This window comes from Vanessa atalanta, chromosome 5 (assembly GCF_905147765.1).
Source record: "Vanessa atalanta chromosome 5, ilVanAtal1.2, whole genome shotgun sequence".
NCBI classification, from domain to species: domain Eukaryota; kingdom Metazoa; phylum Arthropoda; class Insecta; order Lepidoptera; family Nymphalidae; genus Vanessa; species Vanessa atalanta.
Genome location: NC_061875.1, coordinates 8253512 through 8279063, shown reverse-complemented (window position 1 = coordinate 8279063; position 25552 = coordinate 8253512). Strand labels below are relative to the sequence as shown.

At 29.5% G+C, this 25552-nt stretch overlaps 2 protein-coding genes across 3 annotated transcripts in view; one reads left to right on the top strand and one right to left on the bottom strand.

Moving 5' to 3' along the window:
* Positions 1–6181, bottom strand: part of LOC125064072 — a 170388-nt gene extending 164207 nt beyond the window's left edge. Inside the window, exon 1 of the mRNA XM_047670853.1 lies at positions 5527–6181. The gene's annotated coding sequence lies outside the window, so the exon portion shown is untranslated. The remainder of the gene's footprint in view (positions 1–5526) is intronic.
* Positions 697–24148, top strand: LOC125064071 (ras-related protein Rab-3). Of its 2 annotated transcripts, XM_047670852.1 has the most exons (8): positions 697–732; positions 14506–14718; positions 14840–15036; positions 16796–16902; positions 17085–17202; positions 18808–18926; positions 21337–21508; positions 21830–24148. In XM_047670852.1, exons 4-8 carry the CDS (start codon positions 16796–16798, stop codon positions 21974–21976), a joined length of 663 nt encoding a protein of 220 aa, XP_047526808.1. In that variant the 5' UTR covers positions 697–732; positions 14506–14718; positions 14840–15036; the 3' UTR covers positions 21977–24148. The 2 variants fall into 2 exon arrangements, with proteins under 2 accessions (XP_047526808.1, XP_047526807.1); XM_047670851.1 differs by lacking the exons at positions 697–732; positions 14506–14718; positions 14840–15036 and adding an exon at positions 16671–16729.
* Positions 24149–25552: the final 1404 nt, after the last annotated feature.

Here is a 25552-nt window from a genome sequence, read left to right as displayed (position 1 = left end):
ACATCAGACAAACGGAATCGGATAAATGTCAAACGAATTAAATTATTATGTTTAATGCGAATCGCTTCTTTATGTTTGATAGTATTTGGATATAAAAATTGATTAAATTAGATTTATTTATGAACTCGTTTCAAGAAGTAAGACAAAAGACAAAACAGTTCATAGCTATTGAAGAGCTTTAGTATTATCACTAAAAATATTTACAGATAGAGTTGAAAAACAAGTTATCTTCTGATAACCATACATTTTCCAATGAATTACAGTAATTTTCGTATGTGAATTATTATATTGGTACGTAATAAAGATACGTCGATTTATTTGAAATCAATAAAAGACTTACCATATTTTACGAATTCCAATGTGATTTTTATAATCTAAATATTATTTAAAAAATGTTTATCTGGATAAAATAGAGTTACGCCAGTTACTTATAAATCAAATAAATATTATCGATACTTAAGGAAAAGCTATTCCCTGTTTACTACACACACACATGCACACATCGTGTATAAATATAACATTTCCTTTTAAGACTTACGAAACGACCGTATCGTCGTATATTGAAATAGATCTGCACGTCACTGATTTGACGTTTAGATAAAGTTTCTTCGTACGTACAAGGGATTTCGTCTGTGATTGGCTTTTAGCTAATTGATGCGGGATGTCATGTTCTTTTGAACTTCTCAGAAACTGTTATTGGATTGTTCGCAAGTAATCTTGTTAACAATGTAGGTAAGTCTTGTTACTGTTGTATACCTGCGGGTATGTGGATGGTTCTGTTACTAGCTAATTCGGTTAGACTTGTCAGTTAGTTCTTAAACTTTGTTCAGATTTGCGTCCATTTGCGGTTTTTATTCTTTAGGGATACATTAGTTATGTTCTGTGTACATTGAAAAAATGCATTTTTTGGCCTTTTTTGAATAAAGGCACCGTCGAATTGCAAAAACATTTAACTTATTGCTCAGGATAAATGTCCATAATATGATATATATATATGATCCGTATATAGTAATTTTAAGTAATTAAAATTTTAATTAATAAAAAAAAACTGTATCTGTATTAATTTTGTCTTTATGTTTTTTTTCTGAATTTTATTTCATTTATTTCAAAGCGCAATAGATTACTTTAATATTTTTAATATTTGTAGACGAAAAATACATTAACTTGTTACTCTAAGTCTTTCGCTTTTTAGTCACCTTCGATAATTATAATATCAGAAGCTCTATTATTTAATTACACAATTGAATAGCGAACTAAAGTAACTTCAAAGTATTCGTTAGAATTCAAACATACGAACTTAGGCAAATATATATATACGTTTTATTCCAAGGGTTTGCCCCTAGATATAGTTACAAAAATATTAATCAAATTATAAAACAATACAATACGAAAAAATAATACGTATTTTTGATTCAAATTCAAAGTAATTGTGAAATTTCTTTGTACATATTAATATCGAAAACGTGAAAGTTTATCAGAATTTCCCATTAATACGTTGAACAATTCAGTTTCGAGTTTTAAAGCATTTAAACACAACGTCAAACGTACAAAATTTTCATTAAAAATAACGTCATATTTCAACTTATTAAAATTGCTATTTTGAGCCTAACAAAACAAAAGCAGTCCAATTTTAGAACGTGGGTATTGATCCAAATCCCTTGCACCGACCTGATAAGATACGCCTACTGACAATTACAATAAGCTTGGATCATGTGTAAAGTACAACAGATAACTCCGTATCGTAGTAATTAGAAGCTTATGCGAGCTTGAAATTAAAATAAATCGATGAGCAACTAAAACTAGTATGGCCTGCCATAAGCCGGCTATTGACGTATTACTATGTAACTAGTATCACTACAGTGATAGGGTTTTGTGCGGGCCAGTTTAGTTGAAAGGTCTGTATCGCTGTCTGGTACACAGCGATACAGATTTTAAAGATGAGTGTCAACTTCCTAAAATATTTAAAAACAACCTCATTAAAATGAAACATAAGAAAAATAAAAACTTTTATATATATATTTTTTTTATATGACAATATTAATTGTATGTAGTCGTAATTCAGATATATAAACACTTTATTTCATATAATATTCTTGTTACTATTTATAGCTTAAAAAGAACACAGGTGTGCATATACCCAAACAGCAAGAAAACACGCTACGAGTTTATTTCGTACATACCCAAGCAGAGAAGGTTTTATCAAGACGTACCTACTCGAAAATTTAAAGATAATTTTTCTAATGTTTTAATTTATTTGCATTCTTTATCGCCATTTTAATATTGCAAAAATGTTCACATTTTCTTTGTTACCCTGCGAATGTTTCCCACAGGAAATTGAGTCGTATTATTATCCTCGACTGAAACGGGAAATTTAGTCGATTCGCGATAAGTCTTCAGCTTAAAAATTCATCTTCTTACTTAATTATGAAGGTATCGTCATTTCTTTGCGCAAATGTTCGAAAATAATTTTCATTTTACTGTTCATTTTCTACTTCTATTGTGTGTTTTGTTTGGGAACATTTTAAATAAATATTTATCGGTATAATCCGAATTGTACATACGATATAAAATGAATGTTTTATACCTTTTCAACCGACTTCATAAAAGAGGAGGTTCTGAATTCGTCCGTATTGTTTTTATTAAAGGGAATATTCGAGATATAAAATATTTTTGATTGCAGAATATATGATAAAAAATTACATTTTTCATTTGTTTTTTTTTTTTATGAAAATCATTTGTAAGTATTACCCGACCATTTCTAAAATACAGTAATTGTAGAAATGTTCGGGTGGTTTTAGTGTAAACATAGTAACGAGTAGAAGTGTGGGCTAAGAAAGCTTCTTTACTCGTAATATAATACGGCTCTTTGAAGTGCATTATTATTATTATACTTCAACACAATATTTAATAAAAGCACTACATATTCAATTATAAAGAGATTGTATAATATAATTTATTTATTTTAATAAAACATTATTTTTTAAAGTCACTAAAAAGTCCATTATACTTTTCATTCGAATCGAAAGTTTACTTAGTGAAAATTAAACTTCGTTATAGAATAAAATATTGCGGTTTCACTAATTTAATTCAAAAATAATTGGCCACAATACTAAATGATGCTAAATTAAATGTACTTGATTTTAAATAAGGAATATAAATAGCACTTTCTATAATGAACTGATAGAGATAATCCGAAATGCAAATTCAAAATACTCTCAATCTATGTCAAGTTTACTCGGCGACTCCTGAATTGCAAATATAGTGGAGTTGAAACAACAAAAATGTTCAGAATCATAAAATATTAGACGGGTCAAGTCTGTATAATGTTGCCTTTATGAAGTTATATTTTGCAAAGTGCCTCGTTTTTGAGAAGTATCATCGTGTAACGACTTCTAAAGTTTTTTAAGATATCTCGTCATATCTCGTCTGTGAAAATTAAGTATTACTTCGATACTTGAAATATATTCTATGACTTGCTAAATTAGTTATATTTTTTAAAATAGTTTTAACAGTTTTGTGTATTAAAATTGCATTGATTATTTTGTTAGAAACATTCACGAGCAAGATAAAATAAACTCATAAACAAGTTTCCGATTCCATAAAGTGATTTCATAAGGTAAGCTCCAAGCTTATATTTAAAAATCATAGTGGCATATTCAAACTTCAATAAAAACTAAAAGCCTGTTATTACTTCAATTAATTTAACAAACAAAATTTTGAATAATTTACGCCTTTCAAAAGTACCTATTGAATATCTTGGCAGTTCTTCTCTTTTCGTAAGTGTTTAATTAATTACTTCAAATTACTGAAATTAGTCGATAGTGCTTGTAAAAGTTGACTTGAATAAAGTATTAAATTAGTATATAATTACAATCTTAGTTATTAAATATTGAAATAGCTTTATATCAAATGTGATGGGCTGTAAATTGGAATAATCTGCCCGTTTTATGGACATTCCTCGTGTTCTATATCCGTTTTACGTGAACCTTAACAAATCGACAAACCGCAACATTTCAGATCAAGTAAGCCGATACTAACTACTTTTATGAATTACAAACTATAGCCTTTTTGTAATTTTACATGTTAAATGAATTTGACGCAAGCGAAACTCTATTTAAGCACAGCCTACTTAATTATGGACATTGAGCCATCACAGAGAGGCCTAGAAAGTTTTATTGCTTAAAAAGGGCGAAAGCGATGAAAAGAACATCTAAAAAAATACAATATAACTAAGAATAATGGAGATTATGTTTTAAAGACCCTTAATGTTATACAAGTAAATATTCTTCAATAATTAAACTGTTTGTCTTACGTTGGCATTGTAAAACTATTTTAAAAATACTCACGATGTCATTGGACTTGGCACAGTCCGAATAATCTTTATATAAGTACCATAACAGCCGGGCGCACTATGGCTTGGTGACAGCTCAATAATAGAGTTGTTTTCATTCAAAATATTGTTATATTTTATATATTATATTTGGCACATAAGTCATAATATGAACACTTTATATGTATGAGTTTAAAGCAAAACTTTATCGTTCGGTCTTTACCCTCAAGTGCTACAAGTATGTCCTGTACGGAATATTGCTAAAATTATTCAATAATATTAAAGATAGCTTTAGTTCCAAATGTAATACAGAATAAGCGTACTTTGAAATAAAATAATAGTATCTGGGATATCATAAAATGTTTAACTTTCAATGAATAACTTTTATAATTAGTGGTGAAAAAAAAAACGTAATAAAATATTTATTGACATTTTAATTGCGTCACTATATTCGTGAAAATATTTTAGAATTTAATATTATATATTTATGTATTTGCCAAATAAAAACATTTTAATGACAATAGAATACAATACAAATAATTATCTGTTTATTCTATCGGCTTAGACGTCGCTATAAATTATTTACTCGTTAACTTATTGTGTTATCGCCGTTAACTGTTTAATAATTGCTGCTAATAGAAACGCCAGCACTAGTATTTTGAACATTAAAAGTCTTTATTTATATTAACTATTGCTTTTAGTTAAATAGTTTGTTTTAGAATATTGCAAAACTTAAATGTCCTCATTATGAGCTAAATTAAAAGTAGAACAGTCGCCCGGTTATTGTTCAAATAATACGTCTTCATATTATTTAAACATTATTTTTACTACAGAATAAAATGCTGAACTAAATATTTTGTATACGTCAAAGATTACATTTTTTTCAAATCAGTTTTGAGCTGAACCTTCTTTTTATTTTTGAATCTTCGAATGTTAATAAAACTAAATTGACATGATTAAAATTAAAAACAAATATAACAATACTTAAACCATTCTAACCCGTACATCGATACTATCGTAACATATTTCAAATATATATACAAGGCTTTACTTCGTATTCAAAACTAAAATTATCTTAAATTATAAATAATGTATAAATTATAAATAATCCTGAATGACAAAAAAAATGTAAGTATATACGTGACATAAACAGTAAATCCTATAAATATTTTAAAATGTAAAATAAAATATCTCACCAAAATTATTTTATATGTTGGTAGTAAGTACTAAAACACACAGGGACACTAAAACATTCACTAGACTCTACTTTTAAATATATTTTTTATAACTACACAATGTCTTTAAACCACTCGAAAGCACACTATTAATGTTTAATTTTAAACACAGTCTATTCTTTTACTATATTCAAATGTCTTTGGTCAGACTTATTCCTACCGAGAGATACATCAGGATAAAAATAATGTCCAAAACTATTAATATATTCGTGTAAATCTTGTTACAAAGGTGTAAAATTTTAAAGGTTGCGAATAGAAATTTTCAGTCGTTTCTTGTGTATAAATAAGTTTCGATACAAATTTCCGAGATGCATGTTGAAAAAATAACTGCGAAATTAATTGAAATTTGGTACAGACGTTAATCACGAAAATACGTATTTATAAATTGAAAAAAGTTTTGATAGTGAAGTTTAAGAGTCATTTTCTTCCTGAATTATTAATATTTTCGAAACTTAACTCGCGTAATTCGTTCGGTTTTTCTTCGAGTGATTAGGTAGGAAATAAAGGCTACGTTTAAGTTTTGTATGTTCGTCTGGTCGATCGTAGCCCATAGAGATGTCGCGTGAGCGCACGTTCGGGCGCGCTGGCCGACGAGCGACGTGGGACTGAATCGAGCCCGCCGATTCGTAGCAACCCTTGCATGCACTCTACCTCACTCGACATGCAAAGTTAGGTATCGTTCAATTTCGATAGGACTATTTCAGTATAATTACAAACTTTGTTTATTTTATCAACAAAAAAAAATTGCTATTGTATTGCACTTAATATCATATAATATTAGATTGCTAACGTGTTTATAAAAACAAAACGTCATGAATTACTGAATGTATTATTGTACATATGTATTGTTCTTTAAATAAAAATATTGATTGAAATTATTTTTTTTATACAGGAGCAATCTGTTACGACTGTTACGATATCTTTATAAATCTTACTAATATTATAAATAACATATTTGTGTTTTTCAAATTATAAATTCAATATGTTTATATTCATTAAGCTTAAGTATCTTACTTAATATTTTTAAAACCAGGTCTCTATAAACACACCTTTATTAAAATAATTATGCTTAGTTAAAAAAGGGAAAAAGTAACGCACGGAAAGGACACGATACTTTTAAAATAAAATTATTTAAGCGCATAAAATTGTGTACATTTTTTTAGCCATATACATATTGCTATCTTTCAACTGATCAATTATATTCTATATATTTAGTTAAATATAAAGAATTCACAAGTCTATTGGAAAGTATTTATATAATTAGTTTTTAGTTCACAGATGTTTACATATTATATAATAGATCCATATAAATTAATAATTCAATTGAAGTAAATACAAACAGACTATCTCAATAAATGTTATTGTTATTTCACGAACAAAGAGACAATTCTTTACCGCCACGATATTTTATATCAAACTAATATTGAATATGCGAAAGTAGCTTTTTTTTCTATTCGTTACTTATGGTAATTAATCAACTAAACTTATTATTATTAAAATTGACATATAAGCAACATGAGCCATGGATATTGCCAAAAAAAATTCCGAAATTTTACGTGAAAAATAAATTTTAAGTTAATGGTGTCGCGAGGAACAACTAGTAAATAATATTCGCCTGGAATCCCATGAGAACGGTAATGTCGTGAGTATTTGAAATTATATACACTTTAAGTGATATCATCAATACATCACAATCTATGTATAAAATGCGTATGTATATTTATAAGGCTAATAACGACTGAGTTATATTTGCCTGTTTGTCTAAAAGCACGAAGAAAAACATAATTTAAAAAAAGGTTCATAAATGGAACACATGTAATAAAATTGAATATAAATAAATCTCCTATAAAATCTTATTAATGGTCTTTGACGAGCAATCAATAGTTCTACGAAATATTTTAACGTTGGTACTAATTTTGCCATCACTTTCACACCTCTAATCCGTACTGATGAAATATGAGATGTTTGAATGGTACCGATTATAAAAATACATAAAGACTCGGGGCAGTGTGTAGTAATATTAATGTGATTTTGAAATTTGAAATATATTTATGATTTGTTTACCTTTCTATATTTCAATCTCATGGTATATGTTTAGAGCAAACGGTGCCCTCGTTTATACGACATCCGGTGATTTATGATGGGAAAAGCAATTAATATGAAAAAAAATGTTGTGATTTTATAATGGAACTGTCTATCGTTATGGTTATATAAAATGATATAAAGTCATATATTTTTTTTTACTATAAAGTTTGACATAAATTATATGTAATATTATTTTTATAAATCCTAGTTATAATATTACAAATTAATAAAACATTTTGTATTATGAAGAGATCGCAAACGGCTTTAAGTTATAAAAAGAATATACCTACTTCTTCTCCGAGCCAGTAGCATACAGAATAAATTACCAGATAATAGTTATTCACATTTATTTTGTGTTCTAAAAGGATTCTTAAGTGCTAGTAAAAATACTTGGACTATAATAAGCTCTACGGTGAAAAGAATTCAAATAACGTTGTCTTAAAACGAAGTCGGCTTAAAAATTCAAAACACATTCATTCATTCATTTTACCATTTTCTATATATACATCTGTAGCTATTGAATTAAATGTATATATTTTTCAAATATATATATTTATGTATAAAAATAGTACTAACATAACTATTGATATTATTGGTGTCAATGTTTCTGATGGTCTCCAATGAAATCTGTCAATTCAAATTCTTTATTCAATATAGAAGCATTATTGATTGTCAAGTTAAACACTACGACCGGTTCTGAAAAGAAAATAGCCTGGCCTGAGAAAAACCGGCGTAAGAAATTCAGCCTAACTCAGGTCTTTTATTCAACTTTTAAGGATTATAAGCAAAAATTGCTAAATTAAAGATATACTGTGAAGAACTCGAAACTCATCGCAGTACATGAAATGTCAGAACTCGTTATGCGAAATTGACTTTAATAATTATAAAATTTATCGAATGCATGTTTAGAAATGGCATATCGCAGTAAATTGACTGTCAATATCTCACAAGTGAGTATGGAAGTAAATTATTACAAAATAACACTGTTAATAAGTAGACTGAGTTGTCATTCGACTGACCATACAATTATAAAATAATGTAGCTATTAAATAAATAGTTGGCAATTTAATTACTGTTCTCTATTTAAATATAGTAAATTCTATTTTTGTTGAATAAATTGATACATGAAATAACAGTTATAATATTTTTCGTGACTCCGTATGTTTGTTACACTTATGTTGTTACTCCGTATGTTGTTGACATACGGAGCCGAAACGTGGACACTCACGACAAAGCTGGTCCACCGGGTTAAAGTCGCTCAGCGTGCTATGGAAAGGGCTATGCTCGGAGTATCTCTGAGGGATCGCATCAGAAATGAGGTGATCCGTCAGAGAACCAAGGTATTCGACATAGCCCACCGGATTAGTAAGCTGAAGTGGCAGTGGGCTGGCCATATTTGTCGTAGAACCGATAACCGTTGGGGAAAACGTGTTCTAGAGTGGAGACCGCGTCTCGGCAAACGTAGTGTAGGACGTCCTCAGGCTCGGTGGAGTGACGATTTGCGCAAGACGGCTGGCAGGAGCTGGATGCGAGTTGCCGAAGAAAGACCACAGTGGCGTGCATTTGGAGAGGCCTATGTCCAGCAGTGGACGAATGCGGGCTGATGTGTGTGTGTGTATGTTTGTTATAGCTCATATTGGCTTTATAGATGTGATATCATCTCTTTTCAGAAACGGATCGTACCTTCTGAGCTTCCTGCAACGTTTAATATCATATCCAATCCATACATTACCTTCCAACATTCATCCCAATGCGAAGTAAATTATTCTACCATCTTCATTTTACTAGCCTATCTAAAAAGTCAACCAAGAAAAATAAACTATGAATTCAATTAAATCAATGCCCTTGAGCTGGTCATTGAATAATACCCGAAGAGACAGTTCAATGAAATTTGTCTTAAATACCTTTTTAATCCACTTCGAATAAGAAAGTAATTCTCAATGCTTCTATTTATATATATTTTATCAATGTTCGGGTTCAGGTAATACTTTTTTGATTAAGAAATGATTTTAATTATTCGTTTTGAGTAGAGGACAGCTTAGCACCAAGATGGTCCCATCTTTATGTGATTGGTATTGAACATTATCGAGTATTTAATATTATAAAAATAAAGTCTGTAAACAGCCTGAGGAATTCCCACTGCTTGGTCAAGGCCTCCTTTCCCTTGGCGAGAAAGTTTGGAGTTTATACCAACGTGCTGCTCCAATGTGAGTTCGTGTATACACGAGTGGCAGAATTCGTTGAAATTAGAAATATGAAGCTTTCCTCGCGATTTTCCTATACAGCATATGAAAAATGCCTGTGGTGCTTGCCTGGGTTTGATTTCGCAATTATCATTAATATGCGTTCTAATCACTGGGCCACCTCGGCTCATATTATAAAAATATTTTGTATTATTTAATACACGTAAAACCTAGATACTAGCGTGATAAGGTCTAAAGCAATTTCTTACCACAATATTGCGATGGATGCCCACTAAGCCCTGCGAATGTGAAACATTCTTAAGATCGGCCGGTCTAATTACGTACGAGTAGTAAAGCATCGATCACTCGACCAACTTCGGGCAAATGGGGCAACTTACTGTCCAGATAAATTAGACTTGCCAAAACTATTACGGTCTTTTAAAAATAAAACATGTAAAACTATAAGAAAAACACGTAATGTACTTCAAACATTATATTTATTTTAAAAAATGACGACAAAATTCTAACTATAATCCCATTGGTTATATTTAAAAACGTGACAATTGTAAAAAAATGAGTTACAAATAATATTTTGTTTGTTATTTTTTTCATTGTTAAGTTATTTGTACGAAACTTTATAAATTATTTGAATTTAAAAGTAAAACTACAAAAATATTGGACACTAAATAATTTTTTGCTTATTTCTTAAATTTTCCTTATCATCAAACCTCATAATTTTTATTTAGCATGACGTAAGTCATGAATGAAAATGTAAAATATAAAAACTTTTTGCACATCTCCCTTTAAAGTTAGACTACGTTTCAAAGGTAAATTGAAAAGTTGAATTGACATTGATACAACAGTGAACAATTTTCTTCATAATATTACGTCCAGACTATACGAGGCTACACGACAGACTCAATTTACATTCCCTTACTTTGGTAATATTCCGTATTTTGGAATCAGCTAGGAATGCTTGCAGTGACAGATAGCAACGTTGGCGCGCTTTAGTCTCGCGTTTCTAAGTATATACGTCTCTGAGGCACATCACATCACATGACGCGTCATGACGTAAGCTACCGACGACGCACTGTAATTCTAAATCCGTTCTCGCGACATTTCTGAACATGATAACGATATCCATACAAATTATTTGAAGACCGTCATGTGGACGTTTAAAAGGCAAAAACTGATGAGCGATCTCAACTTACAAAACTAAATAATGAATACATTAGAGTGTTGAATAGTAGTGTACTTATATACTTCCTATTATTATAAAACTACAAAAAGCACCTAGTTATATACAAAATATTAAGTTAATATCTTGAATGCAACTACGTTAGAAAACCTTGGTTCACCAACTATGTACATATTTAATCCATTCATCCTTCAACCTAAAGTTAATCCCTTAAAATATCGCCGTACTCGTAATCGTACATTGAAATATAAACGCTGCTCTTGAACATTGATTTCTCTTTCTATTTGAATTAATTTGCCATTTGTAAAAAGAAGACCGCATTTTTTAAATTATTAATAATACAAACAACCTCTACGTAAACATTTATGCGATAAATTAAGCGTCTCTATATCGTCTTTAAATTTATCTTCAATTCTTTAACATTTACGAATAAATAAATTTAAAGGTTATGTTTAAATAAATAATAGCTAGTTACGAATACCCCACTAAGCAGGGTTAGTAATTCTTTTGTAGGGTAATGTATTCGCTCCGATCCCGAATGCTCTAGGTTCCCGAAAAACATTTAAATTTATCCAATGATAAAATTCAAAGATATCGTTAAGGACGTTTGTTTGTTAAAGTGTAGATATTATAAAACTAATGACTTAGATGAAAACAAATATTGGCACTGAAACGCGCCAGGTCGCTTTACATAGAAACAAAAAAAAATGTTGAAAAGAAACTAAAGAAAGAAGAATTAAATAAAGATTGACATTGGTATTAATAAATATTTTAGTTCCGATATTATTATTCTACACAAGCAAGATTATAATATATAGTAAAAATATATTACACTACATTTACAAATTACATTACATTAAATTATAATTTAAAGTAACGAGAAAAGTTTAATAATTTTATATATATTTTGAATAAGCTTTATATAATAACAATAATCTTATAACTGAACCGAAATTAGTTGACGCTTTTGTAGCGACATCTATTAGAGAGACCCAAAGTTATAACGTTTACAAATGCATAAGATATTTTTGTCGCTATAATTCGCTACGTGATTTGCTATCGTACATATAGATGGCCCCAAAGAACGTAATCAATGAGTAAATAATCTAAAATTTCTTCAACCTTCATTGCTTAATTAATAAAATACCTACTGTATTATTGTCATTAGGATGTTTTTAAGACTGACAATGCAACTATGTCACAATTAAACGGATGACGTAGAGCGACTATTTGTTGTAAGAACTTTTCATAATGTACTGAGTAACACAATAGTATCAAGTAGTTTTTGTTTCCTTGACATTCATTACATACCGGTATGTTTATATTAAATATATTTTATTAAATCAAATACGTTAATTATGATTTTGAATGGGAATGGAAGAAAAATACAGGTTGGACTTTATACAGGCCTATCAGTTCATCCACCGACTTGTTGATACCGCCAATTAAAAGTACATTTTTTTGTGTGTTCCAGTACAATTACATTAACAAGGGTTGTAAGATCTTAAATCCTGTTGTTGGTGACGGCACAGACGATGAAAAATTTGTTTCACATCACTTTCAATCTCTATATACATGGGTGAATATAAGGATAAACAGAAAATAAAAAAGTGTTCCAAATCAGGATGTGCAAAAGAATTATATCAATGATTATTTGAAAATGTCTTTTAAGAAAACAAAACACTCTTCTTATCAATTATTTTAATCTTTTCCGAAGTTTCGAAGCTTACTTTCTGTAAATCTTTGTATTTTTACAAATAAACTGCGTTGCCTGTAGCGGTTAGCTTATATGGCTGCAAATTTTGTACAAATTCTTCGTAGTAACTCGTAGTTAAGAAGTGTTACACTTCCGTATCTGCGAGATCGAGGTATGGGCATGTTATGCGGAGGAATGAGGACCATGTTGTAAGAAAGGTTTTGAGAATAGGTTTGGATGGATATGGAGAAATAGATGGTAGGGGACGACCAAAGACACGATGGTTGGATTGTGTGAAAGACGATATGGTTAGAAAGAATGTTACTTGTGAGATGACGAAGAATTTAGTGAATGTTATTAAAGGCTAGATAGAATTGGATTCTACGGTCTTCTAGCCCTGATATAATAACGATGAAATTATTAGCTTTTGTCTTAGATTCTCAACGAGCTTAGATGTTGAGGGAAAGACGTGGATTCACACAATTTTTTGGATTAAATCGAATACAATGTTTACTAATGATTTTTTTATCAAATTTTCAATCCTTCCCTTTGACAGAATTAAAGTACGATCTAGATTTATAGTTGGTTAAAACCAACTATAAATTTAGATCGTACTTCAATTCTTTATCATGTAAACATGATAAAAAATTATAACAATATCGTTATATTTCTTTTTTTGTACTAATATGTGATCTACTTAGTAGGTATTATTTATTTGTAATATTTTCAATATATTATCAACCACTCTTCAATAATATTGCGCTATTTCGCCTTGTGTTGCGTGAGCTATCGCTCAACGTCGTATATCATGTCTAGTGATTGAAAATTGGAGCGCAATTTTCTTCGCTTTAAGTAATCAGTCTTTTACCAAAATGCAAAAAAAAAAATCTATAAATTATACTGTAACTCTATATAAAATGTATATAAATATATAGAACGAATTAAAAATATTCTGATATAATTTAGGACTAAAATCCTAATAGTAAAAAGAAAAACATTGTTTGCTTTTAATCTTATAACTTCAGTCAATTCTATTAGTTTTGGATTTGGTTATCAAAAAGTAAAAAAAAAATGCTTATTTAAATATAATACGTAAGTTATTTCTCAAATAATATCTGATTTTCTAATAATCATAAAATGTTATTATAAAAATTAGCAATTATTATAAAACTTCAATGTTTAAATTACGAGAAGAACAGTTATAAGAATACACTATTTATTCGAGTGCATTTATTTATTTTTGAATAAAGGCAAATAATACGTTGTCAGTTTAAAGAAAATCTGTTCCTCTGTAATTGGGTCAAGAGGAGGTCAAGGTTTTCATTTGAGGCTTCACAATGAAGTGCTTGTGTTGAATGTACTCATATACTCAGTCTTTCTTCGTGTGTACAAGAATTATAACAAAGATGAAGAAAACAAAAACGAAATAGTGTTTATGTCCTCCAATGTCTCACGAGGCGAAGTTTTCTACATTTGAAGAGCTTTAGTATGTTTTAAAAGATTGATGATGAAATCTCCGAGTCGAATCATCTGGGAGTTTCGTTCGCTTAGTAAATCTTTCTTTTCTTTACGAAGTATCTTTGTCACAGAGAATAGTAAAACTGTTTATAATAGTAAATATACAATTTTGCATTATTTCGATTAAATTAAATGACATTAATTAGTTATACAATTACATTTTAATTGTAAATCCCAAATCATATTAGAACAGAAATATGTTTTTAGTCTTCCGGATTTGTCGACTTAAAGGATGAATTTGTTTGGGCGAAATTTGACAGGCTGCTCTAGCAGGATGCGCGCGCAACAGGCCGCCATCTTGAATTTGCTTCCCACTCCCTTGCCACAGTAAGAAGCTAGCAGGACGGAGGTAACAGCTGTGAGCGCGAAACACTGCTATACCCTGATTGGATTTAACAAAAGAACCGAATATTTATAGCCAGACGCACATTAAAATACACTGAATAGTTTTACAAGAATCAAATTCAGCAAGCGTAAGTGTATTGAACATCAGTTGCAAAGAATTCTAATTATCGATTTTTCCATATATTGAACCAACCGATATTATTCTGTTAAACTAGTTTTCCATTAGACTAATAAATAAAATATTTTTAGAGTGGTTTACACATCGTGAAGTTTCTAAGTAGAAGAAATCAATAATCGTGTTAAACGCTGGCATCCGTTCCCGTTGCGTTATGCGAATGTAAAAGGGACAGAGACAGCTTGCTATAGTCACATTGCTGAAAGTCGCCTAAGCGATAAAATATAAATATTGACGTCCCCTTGTCGATTGACTACAGGAGCTAATAAAGGTACGTAAGCATTTATTATTTTACTACTTTTATGACGCATATAAGCCCCAAGTCCTATCACACAGCGAATAACATTTTCGTGGAAGTGGCTATGAATTGTATTTTGATTTTATTTTCTTTTTTTTTAGTAAAGTTGTACTCTACATTTTTTAAATAACAATATTTATAAATATTATTAAGAAAGATGAACGTTCTAAAAAAAACACATTATATGTCGAGAATGCTATATATTATAATAGCCATTACTTGAATCAATAACTGTATCAATAGAGGTTTTAATACACGTTAAAATAAAATAAAAATTCACAGGAAAATTTGCACTCAAAAACGAAATTTCACAACGGGGATAAAATATGTAGGGTAACAAGGCGATGTCGGCGTTGAATTTTGTTAAAGTCGAGAGCAAACCTCGCCTACGTGGCGTGTATTTCGGCTCGGGTGCATAATCGCTGATATAACAAGGGATTACGATATGAATATTTTACACTTACGAGTACATCAGAGAAATTATTCGTTTTTAATATGTTATTTTTCTTTGTATTGAATACTAATTCTATTTTTAAACTGATACAGAAACAGTGTAACATGCGGCTTATTTTTATATTTTATTTGAGGAAAATACATTTCACCACAGAAGCCGCAAAATAAGAAACAGGGTTCATTTCTTTTGTATTCGTTTGTAATATTCTCGGAATGGAAAATGTTTTCCAAATTAGATTTCTTTGTTTTCTGCTTTAGCTGATTGTTAGGTTTATTTAGTAAATCGAACATAAACGGCTTACGGTTCTTGAGGTGAAGGGAAAAGACTCGTAAAAAATTCATAGATAATACGCCATACCGTCTTCAAACAAATTAGCTAGACTTTTCAAGTTCGTTTGCTTTTAAATATAAAAAAGAAAATATATTTAGTATAAAGCGTATCTATATTTTTATAGGTTTTATTAAAAAATAATTAATTAAAAGGTGGTCACCCATTGGCTACTATTATGTTAACGCTAGCGGTTGCGGTTTCAATTTCACAAATATTTGCTTTGGTTTAATCTACGTATTTTCGTGTTTTATTTCCGTACATTTAATACAGATTGTCGTAAAGAGGTCTTAATTAGACACTTACTTGTTATCAAAACCCGAATCGAATAATAATATAATATACTCGTATATTATAGCGCAGATATTTTTTATTCTAATAGTTAATAAATAATAAATTCACTTGTTACATTTAAATTAAATATAACCCTTATTTCCGGCGTTAAAGATAGTTTATATGGAATGAATTATTAATTTGTACTTATATTATTTTATCCATTGTGTTCAAATGCGTGGGATTTGTCACATAAGCATTGTCGAACTTCTTTCATTTAGTTAATCAATCAGAATAATTCATGAGTCGATAAGCGAAAATATCCCCTACATAAATTAAAATAAATACCCTTTTGCGATATACCGTTAAAAAGATAAGGCAAATCAAGCTGCTACATTTTGTAGATATATTAGCCTCTAATACTGTGGTGTAAGGTATAATTTCCTTTACACGAACTTGCAACATTTAACGCATTATTGTACTGCTTGTTTCTGTGACATACCGAGTACTCTAACACGCTGCGCTTGGTGATAACAGTTCAGCGTTACTTTTTGGCGTATTAACATGAATAGAACAAATATTTCCAACGGCAATGTTAATGAAAATGGCGAGGTATTTTCAGTTAATGTTTTGGAAGTGATCAAAGTGAAGAGAAATTAACTTAGTATATCTTTGTAGATGGGTGGCGGCGGAGATATGAAATGGCAGAAGGATGCTGCGGACCAAAATTTCGATTACATGTTCAAATTGCTCATCATAGGAAATAGTTCCGTGGGAAAAACCAGGTACACATTCGTTTAATTTAAAATAAAATAGAAATATTTTTTGTTTTTATTGTTTGAAATATATTTATTTAATTAATTCAAATTGAATATTATATCATTCAAATTGAAAACCCTTTAACATAAAAACGCTTCTCTATTTCTATGGAAATGTATTGTGTTTTAAGATGTATTCACGTTTTCAGTTTTCTGTTTCGGTACGCTGATGACTCCTTCACCTCAGCTTTCGTGTCGACCGTAGGGATTGACTTCAAGGTCAAAACGGTCTTCCGTCATGACAAACGAGTTAAACTTCAGATATGGGTAAGTCTCACCCACGATTACGTATCAATTTTCACAAATCACATTTCAGTCACATTTCACTGTTCATAAAATGAAATTTCAAATAATTTACAAAAAAAACAAGAGGTTTAGAGGGAATAAAATCGAAGGGCTGAGAGGCACAACAAGAGTTTTTTGTTATACTTGTTAAAAATAACTCATCTGGCGTGATAAGGCAGCTGGGCGGCATAAGCTTGCTATTTTCTTCTTAATTACGTAATTTACGACCTGTCACTATACAGACCACAATGCATTTATATCTACTAATACGAATCTTGCAGCTCATATCAATTATAATAAATTATAAATATTAAACGTAAACATTAATTTTAATATTTTTGTTTGTAAGTGACAACATTTTTACATAATAAGTAAGTGCAATATGATGTTTACACTGTTTTATTTAATAAAAAAAAATTTACTAGAACTTACAAAATGAAAAAAAAAATTAAAATTTACTCGTACTTTATCATATTGAATGAATCAATTTTGAAACCTAACTGATTCTACTGAATTATAACGGTTCCGATTGCATTTCTCACAAAAATAAACCATAGCTGAATCGCAACAAGGGTAGTTCTGCTAATTTATAACGGCTATGATATGTTCTCTATTATAATTTGATCCCACTTCGACCGAACCGCAACTGAATTGTTATGTTAGTAGATTAGAAAACGTTTAAGCTGCAACAATTACGTTTCGCCTTGTGAATGAGTGTCAATTTGCTAGCAGAATTGGTCCCCTGGAGAATTCACTTTTACCAATAAATGGCAGAGCTCGCGGCTACGTGAAATTCAATTTGTGACTATAATAGTGTGTACATAGATATTGAAGTCTTACAATTAATGATATAAAATCATCCCATGTTACTTCTGGATAAGGTAATTTTCTATTGGCGGAAAAGTCTGAAATTACTGAATCGATTTGAATAGAAAATCGATTCAGTAATTTCAGATTTTATTTATTACAAACAAATATTTCCTCTTTATTACATTTGTATTGATAGAATCATTACAATTATTGTTATTATTACATTTACGGTAGTAAAATAACTTTCGTTAACGATGGAATGAAGTACTACTTACCTACTTTTTAAAGTGGTTAATATTTCAGTTTGAAACAAAATAGATTTTTATAAGCCTTTTCATTGAAGCACTTCATCAATCAATTTAGTAGGAATATTCATGAAAGAAAAAAGTTAAAAAGGAAAGCAAATTTAGAAGATATATTTTGTAATTTCTTGATTTTTGTGCAAACCCTCTGGTAGGTAGGTACCACCCACTCGTTGTATATTCTACCACTAAACAGCAATACTTATTCTTGTGTTTCGGTTTGTGAGTTAGTGCAACTACAGGCGCAAGGGACATCTCAGCTGCCAAGGTTGGTGGCGCATTAGCGATGTAAGATATGGTTAATATTTCTAACATCGCTTATGTTTATGGGCAGTGGTGACTGTACCATCAGGTACCATTTTCCCGTCCGCATATATCATAAAAAAGTATTCACTTTTACGTAGATATCTAATATAACCGATAATAAAATATATAGTATTGTTTATCTTATGTTATATAAAATTTATAATTTCAGGACACCGCAGGACAAGAACGTTACCGTACTATCACCACGGCGTATTACAGGGGAGCGATGGGCTTCATTCTAATGTATGATATTACTAACGAAGAAAGCTTCAATAGCGTTCAAGATTGGTAAGTGCATAGGTGGTCTATATTATTTGAACGTGATGTAACGAGTCAAAATCTAAACACTCACCAAGTACAACAATAACTGTTAGTGGTTAGAAAATCACGAGTTTCTTTGAATATAACATTGCGAGTCTGTAAAAGTAGACTATTTATATTTAATTTTTACATTATATATTAACATAAGCATGAATAATATAATTTTGCACCAGGCAGTAGACGAACGTACCACGAACAGTTTTATATTTGAGGAATATTCGTTAATACAAAATGGATAAGGTACCATTTAAACGGTTTTAAAAAAATTGTTATTTTTACGAACTGAAAAATGTATTCGGTCAGCCTAATGGCTAGTAGTTGGTAAGTAATTTATGGTAAACAATTAATGTCACACTGGACTACTTTAAATAATTTTGGTGTGCAAGTGAAATAAAGAAACTGCTGCATTAAGCGAAAAACATTTAAATTATAGTAAGCAATCAGCTTTTAAGACTAAAATTTAATTTTATTCAACATAGAGATAATCGTCAAAGACGTTAATAAAACAATCTCTATTGATTTTTTTAAAACAAACGTAGTCGAAAAAGTATATTGATAGCCATGCTTTCGTTTTTTTTATCTACTGCTCAATTATAAAATCTTGCTTTTCGCACGTGACATTGGCGAAATAATCTGTGCCCCCTCGGCACAAATAAAAGCCAAATTAAAAAAAAAAATTTGCTGATTAGGTAATTATGTCACAGTTGCACTGTTTATTACGCAGATACAAGATAAAACTAGTGAACTGTTACTGGTTACCTTTTTGACAGTTTATAACATTGTTTGCAGAAAATGGGTTGCATTGGTTCTGCTCCTGATTTTTATTCATTGCAAGCATAATCATTGTATCTCCACTTAATGATATAATAGCTACATTTTGTTGCGAATAAATTTTAGTAACAGGCAACCATACAATTACTTGCTTATAAAAAATAAAACTACATGTTCTAAGTAAAGGTACGGTATTCTTTGATATAAATGAAATAACGATTATGTTCAGAGCAAAGCTTTCTATTATTGGTAGATAATGTTGCCCAGAAAAAAATATTATTATTTTCGTTTTCTATTTATATACGTAATGGGCAAAAGGCTTCCAGGCGAAGCTCAATAAAGACATGATATCTATTGTTTGATATACGCGTATATCAATGTTTTTTATCTGGCATTTCAGTGATATATACATTTCAAACAACATAGTGTGTACGCACTAAACGTATTAATTTCAAGCGATTTCAATAAATACTGTAAGGATCTAATAGTCAAACGAGGAATCTAGATAGCTCAGTGGATAAGATATTGTTGTTATATATATTTTTACTTATATAATAAGTGTTTACATTAAGGCTGAGAGATTCGAATGATTTTCTGTAAGAAAAATATGTGAATGACAGTTCATATGAATTTTTGATTCATCGTATAGACGTTATGTAATGAGCTTTATCGCTATTTACGGAGTGTAAGTTACAAAAATATTACAAAACGCTCCGTCGTATGACGTTCTAAATAAAAATACGTTTTCTCTAATACAAATAGAATTACATAATATAATTCGTCGCTCTAGTCTGGTCTACTTGGCAAGGATATCCTGTTACGCAGAAATAGGTCACTGTGGCTAGCCGTCTGGAAACATCTTTACCATACATCTGTATTCTTTCTTTTAATACAATTTGATTTTTAAATATGACGCATCTATTCGTATTTTGCGTTTTACCAAGATGATTAGAATAACCGATGATTAAAATTTGCGATAATCATGTATTAAGGACTAAGAACATCATAATGGTGTCTGTGTGTATCGGATAATTTATTTTTAAAAAAGGTTCATCTATAGTAATATTATAAATGTAAAAATAACTCTGTCTATCTCTTCACGCTAAAACCGCTGAAACAAGTAAGAATAAATTTGACGTGGAGATAGATTGAGTCCTTGGGAAAGATTGGATGTTACTTTGGATTTTTATCTTTATTTATTTTTGGTGTAAAATGAAGTATATTTTGTTGTATTCTTTATAATTATTGGTATAATAACAGTCCAAAAATGGTTATTGTTTAGGATTCGTATATCGAAAATAATTCTTTACTGATCTTTTAGTAATAATACTTCACGCAATGCAACACAAGTATAATGTGTAATGCATTCGTAACTGTTCTATTATAATTGACTATAAAATCTCTTCAATAAGCAATTCTCGGCAACAACGATTCGTCTATAGCAATGAATGGCCAATATTTAATTACCATACAACAGTACCTACTGCGTATTGTTGTGAGTGAGCCACAGGTATATAAAAAATTGGAAATAAAGTTTTGTTTTTAAGAAAATTATCACATGCAAATTATTCGAATTCGATTTTTAAATCAAAGTTAAATTCAACAGGGTGACACAGATAAAGACATATTCGTGGGACAATGCGCAAGTTATCCTGGTGGGAAATAAATGTGATATGGAAGAAGAGAGGGTTGTCAGTCAAGAACGTGGACGGCAGCTGGCTGAGCAGTTGGGTGTCGAGTTCTATGAGACCAGTGCTAAAGAGAATATTAACGTTAAGGTAACGCACATAATTCAATAGTAAAGTAATATATTTATTTATTTTAATACTTAAACACCACTGGTGGTAATTCAGCACCTCACTGGGTGTAGCCGTTACCAGTAATACATTTACATTCACATGAGTTACCTTACCGCGAATAATAAATTATTATTCATGATAAAGGAATTTGTTTTTAGTGATTTTTTTTTCTACATAAAATTCTAGATAATATAAATAAGTTATAAATGATATTGAAAATCTTAATCATTTTACAAAAACATACCACAGAAAAGACCAATTAAATGTTAAATTATAAAATGTTTTACTTAATTATTATAGGCGGTGTTCGAACGACTGGTTGATATAATCTGCGACAAAATGTCGGAGAGTCTGGACTCGGAGCCCGCGATGCTAGCGGGTGGCGCTCGCGGACAACGTCTCACAGAACAACCGCAAGGCAACACTAACCCTGCTTGTAATTGTTAATAGAACACATTTTAACCTGACATACATAACCTTGGACATACTGGAATTGAATTCTTAAGACCGTCCATGGGGTCTTAACAATTCTTCGGGAATTCTCAATCTAGCATCTATTACTTTGTATACACTTGACTACCAACAGCACTTTATTGAATAAAGACCCAGAATCGAAAATTGGTTTTCAAGGAACTATTTTTGGTAAATGTGTTCGTTTATTAAAAGTATTAAAAGAGTTCCTCAAAATGTCCGCCAAGATCTTATTTCTTTCTTATATATTTCGCAATTATTCATCTTAAAATTGCAGAATATTCATTTGAAGTTTCAAAATTATTTCTTATAGATTTTAATCATAATTATTACTTTTAAATTAGAAAGTAAATCTATTTGAATATATTGTTAAAATTGATTAACAATATGAAATGTTTATGTATTAGTATTATTAATTTAGGTATTAGGTAGTATTTATTGCGAGCTGGAGTAGGGATCTGATACTACTATAGAATATAAAAATCTTTTTGAAACGCTTTTAAAATGTTGCGTCTACTTAATTTTAATTTGTATTTAATTTAAGTGATTTACTTTTTTAATATTTTAAGTATTACAACGATTTGTAGAAGTAAGATTATTTTTAAGTTATGCTAAATAATAGTTTGCGCGTTAAGCTTTATGCTTAATATTTTTGAAGAGTATCAAATAGACTTGTGGATTTTGGACCAAAGTCATTTCTTTCAGCTTATTTACAAATACATTGAAAATATTTTCATCAAAGCGCAAAATATTTTTAGACATGATTTAAAAACTTGACATTTCAGGTGATTTTGTGATAATTCAATTTTAATTTATAATAATTTCTTTGTTTTATGTATATTTATATTAAATGCGTTATTTCATCTATAATAGTTTAAGAGCTTAAAATAAATGTTTTCACATATTTTTTGTGTATTTGTAAATGCACAAAACTATAAATGAAAATTTATTATTAGTACATATGATGAATGTATGTCCTGGCTCTATGTGAAGATAAATTTCGTTGCTTCGTGTTAGATGTCAAAATTTAGCAAAATGTGAAATTATAATAATAAAATAAAAAAAAATGTAATTTAGAAGTTATTTATGTAATAATAATCCTCAGTGTGTTTTTAAAATCCATATTAAGATGAAAAGCTTTTTAAACGATCTTGGCCTGGCGTATAAACAGACAGATTTTTTGTCTATATATTGCTATATCTGTAATAGTGATTGTAAATATGTTTTATCAGTGTATAAAGAAACTGTATAGTATTATATCTACTTACTATAACGTCGGTTTGTATTCTTGTTAACTACTATGCTATGTAATTAATGTATCGATAGGTGTTCGTTCGATCGCAATCGTTTGATCATGAAACATATGGTATATCCATCATTAATTACTTAACTGCTACGTCATTAAATCATTATAAAACTTATATAAACGTATTATCTAGAATTCAATGTGTATCTATCATGTTGATGTATCGTTAGACTTATTGTGTAGAAGACATAGACAATACAATTTATATATCAAATTATGTTGATACTGAGCACATTATTTTTTAGACTAAGTATCGTATTAGTTGTTTATCTTTCGTCTATGATCGTCTCTGGACTATATACGTATTATTCAAGGTGTCTTGGATCGTACAGATTTGTTTAATTTAAATGTATTTTAAAAATAAAAAAGTAACTATTTATGAAAAAAAATTAATATACCACAGATTAAATAATACAGATTAAAACTTTTAGTGAAAACAATTATATGATACAAAATTCACTTACGAAATATTTGTTGCCTTTTTTTAATCTGTTATAAAAAAAGTTAACAATGACATCATTTAAATCTGTCTCTATATTTTGCAACCAGATCTAAAATTATATTTTAAACTATACAAGTCAATTGGGCGTTTATTACCTTTTACACATTTCAAAATAAAATATATTTGGGGAAAGAAGTAAATTGTAAGGAAAGGATATCGGATAAAGTGTTGGAAGTAGTATATTTAATGTGTGGAGTCTTAGCAGGGCATGAAATGGCATATCGTAGTGAACGGCTTTAGTAATTACTTTACGTTATGGAAATAAGTTATTTGTGAGGCAAAACAGACCGAATATTGTTTAAAAAACGAAAAAGTAACACAGAAATTTATAAAATTATTGAAAAAGTAAAACTATGAAATTTAATTGTGTAATTTTAACGTAAATGAATATATAAAAGGTTTATTAAAATTATTAAAAAAATATATTTTATCAACTTAAAACTAAAACCTTTTTTTCTTTCTTAAATAGTATTTTTTAAATAATATAAACTGTTTTGTCTCTGTTATTCACTGTATTTTAAATTAGATGTTTAAAATAATCTGTTAAAATGTTCTCAATGTGAACCGGCTATTCAATTTATTTAATAATAATTCGTTAAAATTGTTTATGATTAAATGCTTTGTCTTACTGGATGCAGAAATATTAATCGTTTAGGTGTATTACTAAATGTATGTTATTATATTTGTTGTGCGTTAATAAAGGAATTATTTAAAATATAAACGGTGTAAGAGATTTACGGTCACAACATATATTCATTTGTTTTATTTTTAATTGTGTTTCAATAATACATTTTTACGGCTTTGTCAATAATACATTTTTTTACGGCTTTGTTTATAATACATATAGATGTATGTATGTATAAGCACATTAAACGCACACACTTACACATAAAATCATAAAACTTTCTAAAATTTTTATGTTCAAAACAATGATAATCATTATATATATATAATATTTAAGTACTATACTAAAAAGTAACGCCAACATTCCATATATTTTAATGGAAGTGGGTCATGAAGTGATATCGATTCGCATGATAATTTAGCGGGTCAAGGATGTCAAGTGCATGTTCGCAGCACTAAGCTTTAGTATCCATTTTTAAAATAGCAACACTCAGTCAAGCGTGATATGTTCTTTGATATATTAATTTTAATAAAATTAATATAAAATTATTATATCGACTCTATTAAGTCAATGAAAAGAGATTATTTTTGACATTACAGATTGCTCATTTTAAACTTCCGCGCCACTGTTTGAACGAAACTAGAAAGTGTAAGCCTCATCAAAAATTCTGATAAACAATCAAACATTAAGTGTTCCGGGTAATTTTTTGTCAAAGGATTAGAATTACCATTCGATGAATAAATCTGCAAGCATTCTTGTCACATTATTTATTTAAGTCTTCCACTACGAATAAACGTAATATGGTAAAATTTATTTTAATAGAGATACTCGAAAATGGTTTAAAAATAAATTCACATTATGAAAGTATTAAATATATCGTCTCGTTAATTTTAAAGTAGACATAAATTTGATTTGAAATTTCTTATTAAACGTTTTAATTAGAACTATTTTTAAAGCCAATCTGGATTGGTACCATTAACTCCAATGTAACTACAAGTACGAAGTGACATAATATTCTAGTAGCTTGGTAGCGCATTGGCGATATAAAGGATGGTAAAAATATTTTACAGCGCCAATGCCTGATAGTGGTCACCATCAAATAGGCCGGTTTGCTTACAA

Excerpts from the sequence above, each read along its gene's own strand:
- LOC125064071 (XM_047670851.1), top strand. The coding sequence starts at position 16,682 with ATGAATAGAACAAATATTTCCAACGGCAATGTTAATGAAAATGGCGAG. Across the intron at positions 16,903-17,084 it reads AGTTCCGTGGGAAAAACCAG|TTTTCTGTTTCGGTACGCTG; the intron begins GTACACATTCGT and ends TCACGTTTTCAG. Across the intron at positions 21,509-21,829 it reads AAGAGAATATTAACGTTAAG|GCGGTGTTCGAACGACTGGT; the intron begins GTAACGCACATA and ends TAATTATTATAG.